The sequence below is a fragment of the Fusarium proliferatum genome (genome assembly GCF_900067095.1).
Source record: "Fusarium proliferatum ET1 genome assembly, contig: FPRO_scaffold013, whole genome shotgun sequence".
NCBI lineage: Eukaryota > Fungi > Ascomycota > Sordariomycetes > Hypocreales > Nectriaceae > Fusarium > Fusarium proliferatum.
The window spans coordinates 1,153,306-1,168,728 of NW_022194802.1; the positions used below are offsets into that span (position 1 = coordinate 1,153,306).

The following is a 15,423-nucleotide window of genomic DNA, read 5'->3' on the forward strand; positions in this document are numbered from 1 at the left end:
AAAATAAAAAAAAAAAAAAAAAAAAAAAAAAAAAATAGGATATCCAAGGAGAAAATATGTCATCCTGGAGCCGCAGAAGAGTGATTGAGCAGTCTCTGAAGTCTCAAGAGGAGAGAAAGTCTTTGGAGACACTGGCTAAAGTGGACTGCATCTTTCTAGTGTCTCCCCCGAAGTCCAGGAGTTAGAGCTGGAGAAACATCAAGCAACGGATCTTGACCTACTTGAGATCACGAGCGCATTACACCACCTGGTAAAAAAACACTTCTCACCTCAGTGTTCGGGCTGTCCACCGGAGGAAGCTCGCCGGAGGGTAAGTGCACGAGGCACTCAGATTCATCATGATCAACGGCTAAACCTCAGCCGTCAAATTTGAACTCGGTACATGTGAGCTCAGGAACGTTGAAACCCAAGATCAGAGAGTGTTTGGATGAAACTGACGGACGTTTAGTCTAGAAGCATAAAACCAGTGAGCTACGCCCGTAGAACGTTGGTTGGGTACTTGATATGACGCCCCGAGACGAATAGTGGGAGAGCTAGTAGGCTTTATGATGGTCTGTGGAGGCCCAAGAAATTCCAGTCACGGTGGCTGGTGGAATACAGAACGAAGAAATCGGCACATGTGAAGCCTAAGGTGGGAGATATCATCGTGATATTGGATATCAAGATCATGCAGGAGGATTATACAAAGTCTAGCCAAAGATTAGCATCATGAGCTCACGGAATCAGGAATTGCGGGTATGCTAAACAATGCCCTAATCGAAATCCTTTGTTCAAAATGGAATTAAATTTAAATGCCCCGGAGTTTGCTCTAGCTCAGCCTCTCATGCCAGGCACAACACGCCAAAGACTCTGGGGATGAGAACCCGAGCCGCGAAAGGTTATCCCCAGCAAACGTCTTCCCGTGGCCACTGAAGATACTCAATAGAACAAGAGCCGAGGAGATGGGGCTTTTTGATCACCGCCATGAGAACCCTACCCTGCTTAGCAGGATCGTCATGTGTGATGATGATGGCTGTGGTGTTTGAAGATCAAGGCGTTAGTCTTCCGGGAAGACAGCATTTTGCGAATGGCCTCATTTGCCTCTGGATAATGCCTCGGCAAGTCGACGAGACTCGGTACGTCTCTGTAATTCCAAATAACTATCTGAAGCTATCACCAGGTCCAACAGTAGAGACCATGATATCGGTTACTGCCGAAGATAAAGCTTTCCAGAATAGGGTCGAGAACCCACAAAGGACCCCCACGAAATGGGTCAACTTTCAAGAGCAGGATTCAAACTTAGAGTCTAGAACTCAGAAGCGAAGGGCTCGGGAATTGTCAGGCGGTGGCAGTGAAGGAGAAACCAACTACTACAGTACTAGTTAGTTAGGTGTGGCAAAACCATACCATACGGATGGATGTATGTACATACATACATACATGCCCTAGCATTGGAGAAAAGCTTATTGCCCTAAAGCCAAGGGGAGGAAATGAAACATTAGAATGAAACTGGAAGTGATGTGTTGATGCGAGGCAGCTGAATAACTATCGCTTGGACCTTTCATGACAACCGTTGCCTAAACGTGCCCATCAGAGGTGAGATGAGGCCTGGAAGTGCCAAATTTTAAGACACGTCCGTTTCTGGCTGTTTTATGTTGTATCTGCATCTAGGTATGTATGTATGTGTGACGTGACGTGACGTGACGTGACGTTTCAGTACCTAGGTAGGGGTGTAGAAAAGAGGGAAAAAGGAGTAATTAGAGTTGGCCGCTGCCTCGTCGAATTACGAATGTTTTATCGCGGGGTGTAGTCTATGCTGTAGCACGTCCATCATTGCGCCTCACTCACCCATCCTCAGAGCTTCTTATGTAAACCTAGGTATATTAAAATCACCATGTCCTATCACTTTATCCCATGGCCAGGCCGGCACGGCGATTTTTAATTCTTCATCTCCCGCGGTAGATCTTCTCCTTCTTCTCTTTAGCACGACATTTCATACTGGTGTCAAACGTTTACTGGTTTATTTCAACACCACCCTTTTTGCTGCCTTGCTGTTGGTGGCTATCAATTAACAACGAACCAACCAACGCCAAGTTTATTTTGTTGCTTTTTTATTACCCACGAATTGCATATCAAAGAAACATCGACAATTCTGTGGCTTTCTCTCTGGCATCAACGTCGACGTTGCATTGTGGCTTGCTACTCTCCTCGGCACTCACTCGTCTCGCGTCTCACGTTACAGAGCATCGCTTGATGAAGACACCAATTCGGTATTCGGCATCTTCCCCAACTGAGACATCGCGAGTATTCCCAATACAAGAAGCAGGGCCGCCAAGACAAGGTAATTCTCACCAACAAACGCCTACACTCACAGACACTGACTCTCCAACAAGTCTCTACGCCTAACATCGTGGTATCGTGCCACGCATCGCTGAGGTATCACCGGCCAATTCTTTAGTGCAGACATGTGCCGAATGATGATTTTCAGAGGACATTGCACGTGTTGCGACCAGCCTCAGACTTGGGTTGACTTGACCCAAGAACTGTCCTGCCTTGAGGCTAAGAACAACGGATGGTTTGGTGGATGCCGCCGAGGTATCCTCGTCCAAGAGCACGATTTCAGCCAAGAATGCTCCGTATGTCATGAGGAAGACGAGGGCGTCGGAGGATTAGATGAGAGTCACAGAATGCCATTTCAACAGATATCACAAACACAAACACAAACACAAAGCAGCCTCGGCAAGAGAACAGCTGGGGAGCGAGGAGAATCCAGCGATGCCTCCAAGAAGCAGAGGACTTGAACAAAGCATACACTTATCGGCGTCGGGCTTTCTTTCGGGAACTAGGCATAATGGGACAGACAGGCTGATCTTCTACTGAACTATCGACGATCGACATATACACGTTCTATCGTGAGATGAGAAGAAACCGTGGTACTTAATAATGAGCAGGGACTTTCAGGATCTTGGAGGCAACGCAACCATACTGAACGAATGTAATATATCTATGTATAGACTCAATAATGTCTATTATATTCATACACAAGAATGAATATCTAATCTAAAGCTCATTCCCTTGCCAAGTCTCTTGGACAGCCTTCCAGTATCTCTTAGCATCAACTCTGACATGAGCGACATGGGCACCTCCAGCGAATTTCTCTGTTCTGACTACAGCGCCGTTATCCTTTGCTTGTTGGGCATGTGATTCAACATCCTCCCAACCAACCGAGAGGTCTGCATCTCCGTAAATGTATACCCGCATAGTCTCCCGGCTGATTCTCTCAGGCGTATTGAGAGCCGAGGCATAGGCAGTATGTGGTTCCACACCTAACCATAGTTTGTAGTACACCCATGCAAAGCCCAGGAACACCCAGACGACGGGGGATAGAAATGGCGGGACCCCGGTTGAGAGGACATGGTGATCTCGTTTCCAATGGAAGTACCCGGGGCACGAGTCCATCACGACAGCATGTCGAGGAATTGGTTTCCCGCCTAGTGAAGTTTCCCATATCTCCCAAAGCGTGGCAGCAGAACTGACACCCCCGTTGGAAAAGATATGGATGAGAAAGTTGGGTGCATAATCTTCCTTGGTGTCAACCGACTGTAGAATTGGCAAAGCAGGCTCAAACAGGCGACGACGTAGGGCTGGCTGAATGTATAGCTTAGTGGAAGCGCGGAATAGGAGTATGGCAGATGTTGGATAGAGCTCGCGATACTGAGAGATGTACTTTGCTATATGAATATCGCGAGCTTCCGACCACGAAAGAATGATAATGAGTGAAGGATCACCAGAGGTCGTGGTTTTGGGAGTTGTTGATGTTGTTATACCGGGCCGAAAATATGACACAGCTGGACTAAAAGCATGCATGAAAGCCAGAGGCGAGGTCTTGGAGGTTGCCATGATGAAGCCCTGATTGAGGTGCTCTGGGCCTGAATGATCAAAAAGCCTTGGACTTGGTCCGGCGACTCTAGAAGTCTGTTTTATATATAAACGATCAGATATAAAGACCTTTCCCCTCCGGGCGATGCTCCGTAATAATCGGCCTATTTAAGGAACCGCGGCCCCGCTGGAGCCGGAGCCGGACGGAGGAACAGAGTCGATGGACCGGAGGCCCTCGGAGACTTTTTCTTACACATGGCATCAACATCAATCATAGGTTCAGTTTCTTCAGAAATAATGTATTATGAGTGATGCCGAGACTATCGTATGCCGAAGCAAATCATGCCTCAAAGCTTTCAACAGAGAGAACCTGCTCCTCGATAAAGTCAAAGAATTTCATTGCTTCATTCTCGGCCTTGATCTCATCAACCCTCTTCTTGAAGCTATCATCTCTCAAAACACGCTCGACACCTAACCGTACCATATCAGGTGTAGGCCTACCCGTTTTCAAGTTGACCGCAACACCACTCCACTCTCCGCGCATTGCAATCTCCGGTTTGTCCTCGGTCTCACCTGCAAGAACCAAAGGAACACCGTTGGTTACTCCATGAAGAAAGCCACCATATCCAGCGTTCATGACAAACACTGAAGCATGAGGTAAGAGAGCGTCGTAGGGGAGGTAATCGATGACGCGGGTGTTGGAAGGAATAGGGATGTCGTCAGAGAGAAAAGCACCTCTTTGCCCGAGGATTGCTACCACGAGGAGGTCATCGCGGTCAGAGAGCGCATCAATAGTAGGAATGATAAGATTGGTTGCGTCGCGAGCAATGGTTCCCTGAGTTACAGCAATGATACGTCGGTCACCACGCTTTACATCATCCCACCAAGAAGGATAGTTAAAATCCGCAGGAATAGGTTTGGGTGTTGCGCAACCTGAAAACTTGACGTTGGATGGCACATCAGATCGAGAGTACTCGAGACTGGGAGGACACATTTGGATCGAAAGATCATGCATGAGCATCCAATGGTGAAAAGGAATCTGAGGCTCTAGAATCTCAGTGGCGCCAAGATTCTTGAGAACCTCTTCCTGATGGGCGATAACATCAGCAAAAGGTCCACCAACCATCATCTGGTTCATGAATTGATTTCTGGCATGGCAAGATTCTGTTGAGTCAGGAGGAAGACCCGGACCAAAAGGCGCAGTGTCGATGCTGGTAGCCATGTAAGGAATAGGATTCAAGTTGATTACCATGGGCCGCTTGGTGTATCCTTTGGGGAGAGGCCCACCGAGAGAGATAGGATTGGCACCCATGAAGCACGTCTCTGGCATAACAACCACTTCCCTCTCTGGGTCCTCAGCTCTGATGCTCTCGAGAACTCCATTGAGGATCCTCCAGCGCTCAGGGGTTTGTCCAGTGAAGATATGTCTGATATCATAAAGAAGCCGAGGAATGCCGGCGGGGATAGCCTCACGCTCTGCCATAAGCTTGGGGCTCACTAGAGGTGGGACGGCAACATGTCGAGCACCGGCGTCTGTGATTGATTTTTCGAATTGGTGGCCGGCGATGAAAGTGACCTCGAAGCCACGCTGGACGAGATCTTCTGCGATTCGAATCAAGGGGTACGTGTGGCCGTCCACAGGAGTTGCACCAAAAACAAGATGGGGTTTACTGGTATTGGTTGGGCCGGTGATTGTTGTCTGTTCGATACCAGTAGCTGTTTTAACTACATCAGATAGATGGGATGCCATGATCGTGTGAGGTAGAGGGCGAGAGGATAGTCAAGGAGAAATCAAGAATGGGTGTACAACAAGAGCTATGAAAGCAACACTCGGGAGACAGGTAATTACAAGAGAGAAGATGCATCCCTTTATTAATTGGAAGCATCCTGAGGTAGTCATCATTCTTGATACTATATCTCTCGGCTTCTCAAAGGCTGAGAGCCCTGCAGGTATGCTCAGCTGCTGGGACAAAATGCAGGCTGTTGACAATGAAAACCAATGAAAGCTCATAGTTTCCGAAAACCTAAGCCTCATGAAGCAAGGTTCCAGGAAGACCTTCCGGATGTTGACATTGTAGCAAAGCCCCGGAACTGACGTCTCGAGAGATGATCTAGAGATACCCCTATATGCAAGTCTGCTTACTGTAAGATGATCTGAGTTCCACAATTGGCAATCCAGGAAGCGTCCAAGCCTCCAGCCCTGCCATTATTCGGCTTCTGAGCCAATATATCCTGGGGCGTTATGGAGTTGAACATGACAAGCGCCGCGCTATCGTGGTAGTGTAGCGGTGCATCAGCCCTATCTCGGCTGTGCAAGATGATGACATCTACCCCCTCTTCCTTGAAAAGTTATTAATCTCTACGATATGCGAGTGGGTGCTGGAGGCAAGGTGAGATTTTCGTTTGATTTCGGAAAGTATTTGTAGAAAAGGGGGTGATAATAGATAGAGATCTGTTGCGGAGTTTGGAAGTGAATGTACTTAAAGCACTGACAACGAATGCATTAGGAGTTCTAAGGATGAACCAATATATTTTATACATGTGCCAGGTGGAGGACAAAGCGCGGTCATTTAGAAATTCGTGTAAGGTTAGTCTTTGTCAGCGGGGTGCTTTGGCTTCAAGACAAGGAACTTCATTCAGTGATGGCCCAATTCGTTGCTGACGTGATACTTGAGGCATTAGATCAATAATGCACAATGTAGACAGTGAGATAGCTTACTACTGGAAAGTAGTGAGACTTAGGACTGCTTTCAGAGTCAAATGCCCATAGAACAAATTGACGTGAAAGTGCAAATGCTATAGTGAGGTTGCTTTGTATAGATCAAGTTTCAGATAGGCAGCCTCGTAGTAGGCTTGCGAGAATTAGTTGGGTAGTCAGCGTAGTGTCTTGCTTCTCGTTTATTCTAACCAGTCGGTAACTCAATCGCCCTACTATGATGATCTCTTGAAACCTGTAAACAAGTCTGAGTGATGGTGGATGTAGCACCGGATCTGGAGGTCTTATTCGTTGAGCTGCCAATGTCTTGTTCTCCGGGAACTTGCAGTACATTCGTGTTTCTCTGCCATGCATCAGAGATTCTGGGAAGCATTTGAGATTTACAATCCTGACGAGAAAAATCGTTTATGAGCTCTGTATATGATCAGACTTGTTGACGCATGACCATGCGATTTGTGATCTGCGAGATCTGAGTGTAAGCAACGATATGAAATAACAGGATATTCTTAGTTGAAGTTGCCCATTCATTGAATTATCTACTTACCAAGTCCACAGTTAGGTTGATGTGTCAGGGATAGAAGAAGTCCGATCACAGTCCAAAGAAGGACATGATATTATTGACCATGACCTTGAGTACCTACCTATGTATATATGTTTACGAGATAACCACACCTCGAGCACCCAAGCAATTTGAAGATCAAAGTCTTCTAATCACAAGAGCCAAGCAAGGGATATATATGGTATAGGACTGATCCAAGGTTAGTAGGTAAGTAGGTAAGCTACGCCATAATAGCAGGAATATTGTCTTTTCAGCGAGTCTTCTCTTAGGTATTGTTGCACCTTCCAAGGTACCTACCTACCTATGTAGCCGAGTCAGAGAAGGAAGGCACCTCCAGGGCACTGCCAAGAGACGTGCCTGCTACCCGCGAGTCTGAATTCTGAGGCACAGGTAAACCACTTTCCAAAATTTCGGAGTGTTTCTGAATATCACATCCTATCCCCTGCATCAACAACCTCACCGTTTCTAACCTCCACCGATAACCTTACACCTAAGGTGCTCATTACCAAGATGAGATCACTTCACTTCATCTTCGTTCTCCTCGCCAGCACCATATGTCTTTCTTTTGCTGCCGTGGCAGGCAATCAAGTTGCTCAGGCACACTGGGATATTTCAACTTCACTCAACGGCTTCTCCTTCGAAAGAGCCAGAGCCATCTCCGCCAAAACTATTGATCGCACCGGTGTTCGCATGTCGCGACTCAAGAGCCTCAAGAACAAGACCAACTCCCATCCGAGATCTGCTCTCTCCCATCTGACACGAACCCATCTCGCAGCAGCCGGAAAGGGTACCGTCCCTCACCAAAACATTTCTGCTGTCGGGAGCTTCTCCACTGCGTATGCTATCCAGTGCGCCTGGGATGACACTCCGGTTTGGCTCATCTTCGACACCGGAAGCTCTGATACATGGGCTGCCAAGACTGGATTCACCTGTGAGGATGCATCGGGCAACGTGAGGAAAACCCAATCTCCATGCAGTTTCGGTCAACCCCATATCGAGAACTTTAATCATGGTATCTCTGAAGTCTACTTCCATCGCCGTTATGGTTCTGGAGAGGATGTATCAGGCCCCATGGGAGTCTCTGATATCGCTTGTGGTGGGATTTTGGTCCCCAAACAGCAAGTCGGCTTGGCCAGCAGAGCCTATTGGCGTGGCGACAACACCACTGTTGGTATTCTAGGCCTTGCCTATCCATCTCTAACAAGCGCCTACCTCGGTGACCCCAACGACACATCCGATGAATCTGAATGGAACAATTACCCTTACTCGCCTTGGTTTACTACAGCAATCTCAAAGGGCGTTGTCGATCCTGTCTTCAGCGTTTCTATCGAAAGAAACACCAGCGATGGCATCCTGGCTTGGGGCGGCCTTCCTCCTATGCCATGGGGACCCAAGTCGTTTGCAGGAACAGATCTCATCATTGTCAGTTGATCCTGCAGGGAGAGTGTCTTTTTAACGTTCATGTTTCTAACAAACTTGCAGGCCAAACTCGTTGAGCGTGAGAAGACTGGCTGGGAACCGTCTTTCTACACCATCATTCCGGATGGCTTACAATGGGGAAGCACAACAGATACCGCAAAATACCCCTACATCGTCGACACGGGGACTACAATGATGCATATCCCTCCTCGTCAGTTAACCCGCTTCAAGTTCCTGATGGTTACTAACAGCTCTAAAAGCATTGGCTGAAGCCATTGCCAAAGCTTTCCAGCCCCCAGCCACGTGGATGTTTGAATGGAGTGCCTACTTTGTCGATTGCGATGCCATCCCTCCCCATTTTGCGGTCATCATCAAAGGGGTTCGGTTCTGGATCAACCCAGCTGATTTGATCTATCAGGATTTCACCGAGCCGGTGACTGGGAAGTGTGCAATCGCAATTTCGACAGGAGGATCTGGGCCATATATTCTGGGGGATCTGTTCTTGCAGAACGTTGTGGCTGTCTTTGATGTGGGTGGCGCAGAGATGCGTTTCTACTCCAAATAGCTGTCTGTGTCCTGGAAGCCTGTCACCTAAGGAGCAAACAAGGGATGTAGCCCTGTAGAGGCAGAATGTCAAAGGTGTAAGATACACTGGTTGAAGCAGAAATTGTTACCATCATGCATCTAGTGTTTATATGAACAAGATCGGTTAGCTGACACTAGCGTACGAAACAAGACTTTGTCTTGTTATTCCACAATGCGTCTGACTGTCAGTCTTCCTCCTCAACCTTCAACACCATGCTTCGACATGTGCTTGAAGATGATTGCTAACGCTCAAAACAGTCTAATCAGAAGACTGCGGTAGAATGGGAATCGATGGCTTGAATCCATGTATGCTCGTCTTTGTGTTGGCATTTGCCGTCTTCCTACCCCCTTCGTTGAATTTTATTACCAGAATTATATTGAGAACGATCTGACCGATTTCATTTTTCAATTCGTACAGATTAGCGGGGTTTATTAAATTAGGCAGAAACAAGAATCGGCACTTGAAGCATATGGGGTCTCTTCTCGGTTGCCACTTATACAGCATCATCCCACAGTGAGAATGTCAGTCACCACAAGATAAAATTCAGTTTTGATCTTAGCCAATACTGGAGTAGAACTCTCATTAAACGACGCGTGAGACCCTCGGATTAATTGTTATCTGATCTAATCTCCATGTAAATTCATATCGAAATCAGACAAGAGGAGGCAAGAAAACTCAGGAACATATTCCAAGCGACAAAAAGATCAAGTAGACTTAGTACAAACTAGTTAGAGCCTAAGACTGATTATTTTGGCACCTTGATTGAGAGACAGAAGTTTGCTTCCCCCGATGACCAGAGAGAGCCCAAGTGAAACTGTAAACGAAAAGATCCAATGCAAACACCATCGTGTATCTGCAGTGGAACGTGATTCGTCGTGTGATTTTGTGTGGGATGCTTATCGCGATAACCCGCAATGGAAGGTAGGTAGTTCGTGGTAGTTATCCTGCTGTTTCTAGCTGTCTTCCATTTTCACAAGTTCACGATTGCCTCCGTTGCAGGTCAAGCATTCGACTCAAGTCACAAGACTCGTCTTCAATGACATCCTGGCCTGGCACATCCCATCCTGTTTGGCTCGGATACAGAATCACCAGAGAGAAACCTTACCACTTCAACATTTGTCATCGACATCTGACGTTACGGGCCGAAGCACAAGAAAATTATGAGAGGTGTCGCAGCCGGGCCTCCGTCACCTATACGGACAAGGGGTCGTGCAAATACCTTTGCCTTTAGCAAGGTACGAGATAAAATATTTCTTTGATTCATTGTCAGTGTTCAAGCGAAGGAATCCGATCCACCAAATTTCGTTATCGTGAGGCCGCAAGGCGGTGTGAGGGAAGGGCAGCAGCGCAACACGACAGAAAGCCGCAAAAAAGCAACCAAACCTGGGGTGAGGGGACCCCACGCCCGGAAAGCCTGGGAGCTTGGGGGAGAAGGAGGTTCAAGGTGCATCTACCATCACATCACAACGTCAAATCGAATGGAAGACGGGTCAGAAGATGGATGACCCCATATATAACATGCGTTGGAAATGCAAACATCGGCCGAGAACGTACCCCAGAAAACGGCACCTGGGAACCTTCAAAAAGCAATCGCAAAGTCATGATATCGCAACAGCACGACGCGACATGACATGATACCGGTGGTGCCAATTCGGACAGACCCGGAGCTCAGCATAGGTCTCGTGAGCGGCAGCTGGTGGTGGTTCCTGCAGCATACCGTACCGTACTGTAGTTGCGCCCAGACAGACGGGTCCAGGCAAACATTTGACCATGAATTGAGGCTGACGGCCCGGGTAAGAGCACGGGACATATGTGATGAGATTTGGATCTATCGATGTCCACGCCAATACCAATATCAATGCCTGTTTACTGGAGCTGACTCGGTTGGTTCTGGGCTCGGCGTCTTGTCGGTGTCTGGGGTGAAATGCCTAAATTCACACAACCAAGGGCAATATTCTCAATGGCTACTGCATATCCTCAACACCATCTTTCTGAGCTTTTGACGCCGAAGATTGACCTTAAATGCCTGACATCTGGTTGCCGTCTCCGGGACCATGCCGGGAGGATCCGGAGGCAGGTCACCATGAGACAGCTGCAACGAAGGTTGAGCTAGCGGCTACGTACAAGTCTGTGGGCAGGTCTGCGGCTTTCCTCCCCCACCATCTGATCGGCAAAGGGAAATGGAAATTTTACAGAGTGGAGGTTCCCCCGGTAAGGGACCGGAAGGGATATGATGAAGTCAGATTCAGGAGTGGTTTTGGAGCACCCGACCTTCTGTCGTCCCCTACAGGACCGTCTCCGAGCCACCACCATACAGGGCATCTCGACCGTCCCGGGGCCTCTACAGACACGCACGGCGTCCATCCGAGCGGCGGCGGGGAGGTTTGGCCCGCGACAGTGAATCAGAAACGCGGGCTTTAGCGGGGCAACGACGTAATCCCATTGGCCTGTCTCCATTCCATCGTCATTCATGATGGAGCCACGACCTTGAGAAAGACGATGCAAGCCGCATGCTCAACATGAATTTTTTTTCTCTTTCGTGTTTGTGATGGAGCAAACTCAATTACTTTGACTAAAGTACAGGTATTTTTTTCTTGCTATAGCAGCGATAAGCTGCACCGTATCAAGTGTGATACTCGGCTGGTTGGGTCCCCCTCTTAGCCTCAAAACCGACTCCATCTTCATCCCGAGCTACCTTACCTTACCTTACCGTAGCTACCTGCATACCCTTACCTTACTTCACCTTGGACTTCTGTCACTTGACCTCTCTTATCCTCATCGGCCTTCTGTCCCTTGAACTATTCGCTACGCTACCCCAGGCACGGTTGCTACTCTATAGAGCAACTAGTTAAAGCTGCTGCTGCTGTCCATCCATCTCAATTTCTTTTCCTTTCATCCATAGACCGCTCGCTCACTATTCGACCCCTCACTCTATCCCCCACTTCATCCTCAGATAGCTTCTCCCCGAAGTCTTGGTTCCCTTGCCCCGGGTGCCTTTACTGCAGATCACATCTAATCCATCTGAATCTTGCTCTTCTCGGCCAGTTCAACTTTGGGGCTGCATATACAGGCCGATAGAGCTTCGACTGGCTCTATTTACTGCATCGAGCAAAGTTGCATTGGGGCCACTTCATTTGGGTCAACTTGGCGTATCATCGACGTGAATCTACTCCGTTGGGACGGGAAGGAACATACCATCCATCTACGTGCCGTGGCTTCCTCATCTGATCTCAACCAACTGGCTGGCTACCTTCGGATCCAGTCATCGGAAAGAAATCACCCAGGTCTTTCCTTTCTCTTCACTCACCCTCCCCTCTGTAGAGTCTACCTCGGCTCACACGACCACTAGCATTCAAACTCCTACACTCTATTGCTCGTCTTCGATTAGACTGTCGTCTTTCCAATCTCATCCCCTTCTTTGTTTGATGCCTCTGCAGTATTGGAGCTTCATCAGATTTGATCAGTGCCTGGCTCTCGTTTGTGAACCTTGATTGCTCTGCTCAGTAGCAGTCGCTTTCAATTTCACCGCCCAAGCAACTTACACCCAATTTGTCGCAAACCGTCAGCCACGATGCCTTCTCGAACTAACGGTGTCGGCGTTCAGGCCGAAGATACCAGGATCTGCGTGGTCATGGTCGGTCTACCAGCCCGAGGCAAGAGTTATATTGCCCAAAGAGGTAGGTTCCATTTCTATCTGCATCTGCATCATGCGCCATCATAGCTAACCAACTTCTCAGCTCAGCGATATCTTCAGTGGCTCTCCATTCCTGCACAGACTTTCAACGTTGGCAACTACCGCCGCAATGATGCACCACAACCCACGGCCGATTTTTTCGATATCAACAATCCCGAAGGAGAACGCACACGTCGTGCTGCCGCCGAGGCTGCTGTTGCCGACATGCTCGCCTGGTTTCGTTCTGGCGGCATTGTTGGTATTCTTGATGCTACCAATTCTACTCTGGAACGCCGCAAGTGGGTCCTGGAGGTCTGCAACGAAAACGGTATCGAGGTTCTCTTTGTCGAGAGCAAGTGCGACGACGAAGAGCTCATCATGGCCAATATCCGAGATGTCAAGACTACCAGCCCGGACTATCGCGGACAGGATCCTGAGACTGCCGCCCTCGATTTCCGTAACCGCATTCGCAACTACGAAAAGGTGTACTGCACCATTGACGCTGATGGTAAAGAGTCTCACCTAACTTACCTCAAGATCATGGATGTCGGTAAGCAAGTCATTATCAGCCGTATCCGAGATTATCTCCAAAGTCGCATTGTGTACTATCTTATGAATCTACACATCCGTCCTCGTTCAGTTTGGCTATCAAGAGTAAGAGCGATTACGTTGCGCGATCAAATCAATCACTGACAATCTTTATAGCATGGCGAATCCTTGTATAACATTGACGGAAGAATTGGCGGTGATACACTCCTCTCTCCTCGTGGTGAACAGTATGCGAGAAAACTTCCTGAGCTCGTCCGAAAATCAGTTGGTGTAAGTCCAGCCGCACCCTAACAATTTCTATGTGGCTAACACTGGGTAGGACGATCGACCACTAACAGTATGGACCTCAACTTTGCGACGCACTATTGCTACTTCTCGTTTCCTTCCCCAGCACTACAATCAACTCCAGTGGAAGGCGCTCGATGAGCTTGACTCAGGAGTATGCGACGGCTTGACGTACCAGGAGATCAAGGACCGATATCCCGAGGACTTTGCCGCCCGTGATGAAGACAAGTACAACTACCGATATCGTGGCGGGGAGTCGTACCGTGATGTTGTTATCCGCCTTGAACCCATCATCATGGAATTGGAACGAAGTGAAGATATTCTTATCGTTACCCACCAAGCTGTGTTACGATGTATATATGCATACTTCATGAAGAAGGACCAGTCTAAGAGCCCTTGGATGAATGTGCCCCTACACACCTTGATAAAACTTACCCCAGGAGCCTACGGTACCGAGGAAGTTCGCTATGAGGCCAATATTCCTGCTGTCAGCACCTGGAGAGGCAAGGGCAGCACCGCCAAGCACGAGAACCCAGCCCCTGGTGTCATGTAATACGATATACAACATTTTCAAGTTTGACAAGAGTGTACTTGAGTATACGGCGAACATGCGCCCGGTGGATGACTGTTACGATTTGAAATGAGCGTGCATATGGAACAGATTTAGGGGTACGATGACACGGCAAAGCATTTTTGACGAGCATTCTATGACTACTTGCTATGAAGAAGAGAGCTCGTACGATATCCGCAGGAACCTAGGGCTCGGGAGTAGACACATACACGGCATAATGCCACGAAAGGCACAATGGTAGGGCTTCGGTACGGCTCTGTACAGGATCAACGGCGTTCTTTGCTATTTGTCTGATAGTGGATCGGGCTGGATAATGATTAGTGCCTATATAAAAATGACATCGAAGCACATCAACAGAACGAATCACAAAATCATGATGGCTATATATGAGAGCAATTGTCCTTTAAGTAAACTGAAGTTGAGCAGTGCAGATGGTTGAGAACAAATTCAAATTGTTGTGGCAATGCCTGATATGGAATGCCAGGTTTTGTGATCCCCCGTCTAGGATGTTATTGTGTCCTGGCTAATAACTAGGATGCTACTTTACTGCCCTCGTAATATCCAATGATTCGTTCCCTTTAACTCATATGTAAGATGATGGTCTACAAGTACAATCAATATCGAGAACGACTGGGGGCGACACACTGAGATCATGGATGGACATTATCTCCTCAGCTGATAATTGCTCATCGATCGTTCAATATCCGACCATCGCACGAAGTCTGTAGGCTCCTGCACCGACTATGGCATCGGAGAGCCCTCAACATCCCAGCAATACCTCATCAGGCTCGCCGAGGTGGAGACCGCGGAAAAGAAGAGAAGCGTGCGCCGGTAGTTACTCGGTGGGGTCGATTTTGGTACCGACCCAAAGTGTTGGAGACTTATCGAGGTCAATCGACCTCTTAGATAGCGTCATAGAGAGTGCTTTTCATGGTCTTAAGCCGTTCCTGAGTCCTTCCTGTGCTATTCATATTGATATCTTCTGAACCCTCTGAAGACATAGTGCGCCATGTTCGCTCCAAACCTACCATGGCCTCGGGGGGGGGGGGAATACATGAGACTGGCTTACACCAAAACCCACCGATCTACCACCAAATCCAGTCTCGTGTTATTCCCCCCCTAGCATGGCTACCTGATTTGGCCTTGTAGGGCAGAACCTTCAGAGGCATGGGGAAGATGCTCGCTTACGCGATTTTCCGTCATGGCT

The 15,423-nt window shown here is 48.2% G+C and overlaps 6 protein-coding genes across 6 annotated transcripts; 4 read left to right on the forward strand and 2 right to left on the reverse strand.

The window, feature by feature from the left end:
* Positions 1 to 1,008: 1,008 nt before the first annotated feature.
* On the forward strand, positions 1,009 to 1,365 carry FPRO_13020 (uncharacterized protein; the record flags this gene model as incomplete). Its single annotated transcript, XM_031223600.1, has 1 exon — positions 1,009 to 1,365. The coding sequence occupies one exon, from the start codon at positions 1,009 to 1,011 to the stop codon at positions 1,363 to 1,365; it is 357 nt and encodes a 118-aa protein (XP_031088943.1).
* Positions 1,366 to 2,444: 1,079 nt separating this feature from the next.
* On the forward strand, positions 2,445 to 2,780 carry FPRO_13021 (uncharacterized protein; the record flags this gene model as incomplete). Its single annotated transcript, XM_031223601.1, has 1 exon — positions 2,445 to 2,780. One exon carries the CDS (start codon positions 2,445 to 2,447, stop codon positions 2,778 to 2,780), a length of 336 nt encoding a protein of 111 aa, XP_031088944.1.
* A 259-nt stretch (positions 2,781 to 3,039) lies between these two features.
* On the reverse strand, positions 3,040 to 3,879 carry FPRO_13022 (uncharacterized protein; the record flags this gene model as incomplete). Its single annotated transcript, XM_031223602.1, has 1 exon — positions 3,040 to 3,879. One exon carries the CDS (start codon positions 3,877 to 3,879, stop codon positions 3,040 to 3,042), a length of 840 nt encoding a protein of 279 aa, XP_031088945.1.
* Positions 3,880 to 4,198: 319 nt separating this feature from the next.
* On the reverse strand, positions 4,199 to 5,608 carry FPRO_13023 (uncharacterized protein; the record flags this gene model as incomplete). Its single annotated transcript, XM_031223604.1, has 1 exon — positions 4,199 to 5,608. The coding sequence occupies one exon, from the start codon at positions 5,606 to 5,608 to the stop codon at positions 4,199 to 4,201; it is 1,410 nt and encodes a 469-aa protein (XP_031088946.1).
* Positions 5,609 to 7,643: 2,035 nt separating this feature from the next.
* Positions 7,644 to 9,117, forward strand: FPRO_13024 (uncharacterized protein; the record flags this gene model as incomplete). Its single annotated transcript, XM_031223605.1, has 3 exons — positions 7,644 to 8,555; positions 8,616 to 8,763; positions 8,813 to 9,117. 3 exons carry the CDS (start codon positions 7,644 to 7,646, stop codon positions 9,115 to 9,117), a joined length of 1,365 nt encoding a protein of 454 aa, XP_031088947.1.
* A 3,592-nt stretch (positions 9,118 to 12,709) lies between these two features.
* FPRO_13025 (putative fructose-2,6-bisphosphate 2-phosphatase) lies at positions 12,710 to 14,198 on the forward strand (the record flags this gene model as incomplete). Its single annotated transcript, XM_031223606.1, has 4 exons — positions 12,710 to 12,815; positions 12,876 to 13,465; positions 13,517 to 13,630; positions 13,680 to 14,198. 4 exons carry the CDS (start codon positions 12,710 to 12,712, stop codon positions 14,196 to 14,198), a joined length of 1,329 nt encoding a protein of 442 aa, XP_031088948.1.
* Between the last annotated feature and the right edge of the window lie 1,225 nt (positions 14,199 to 15,423).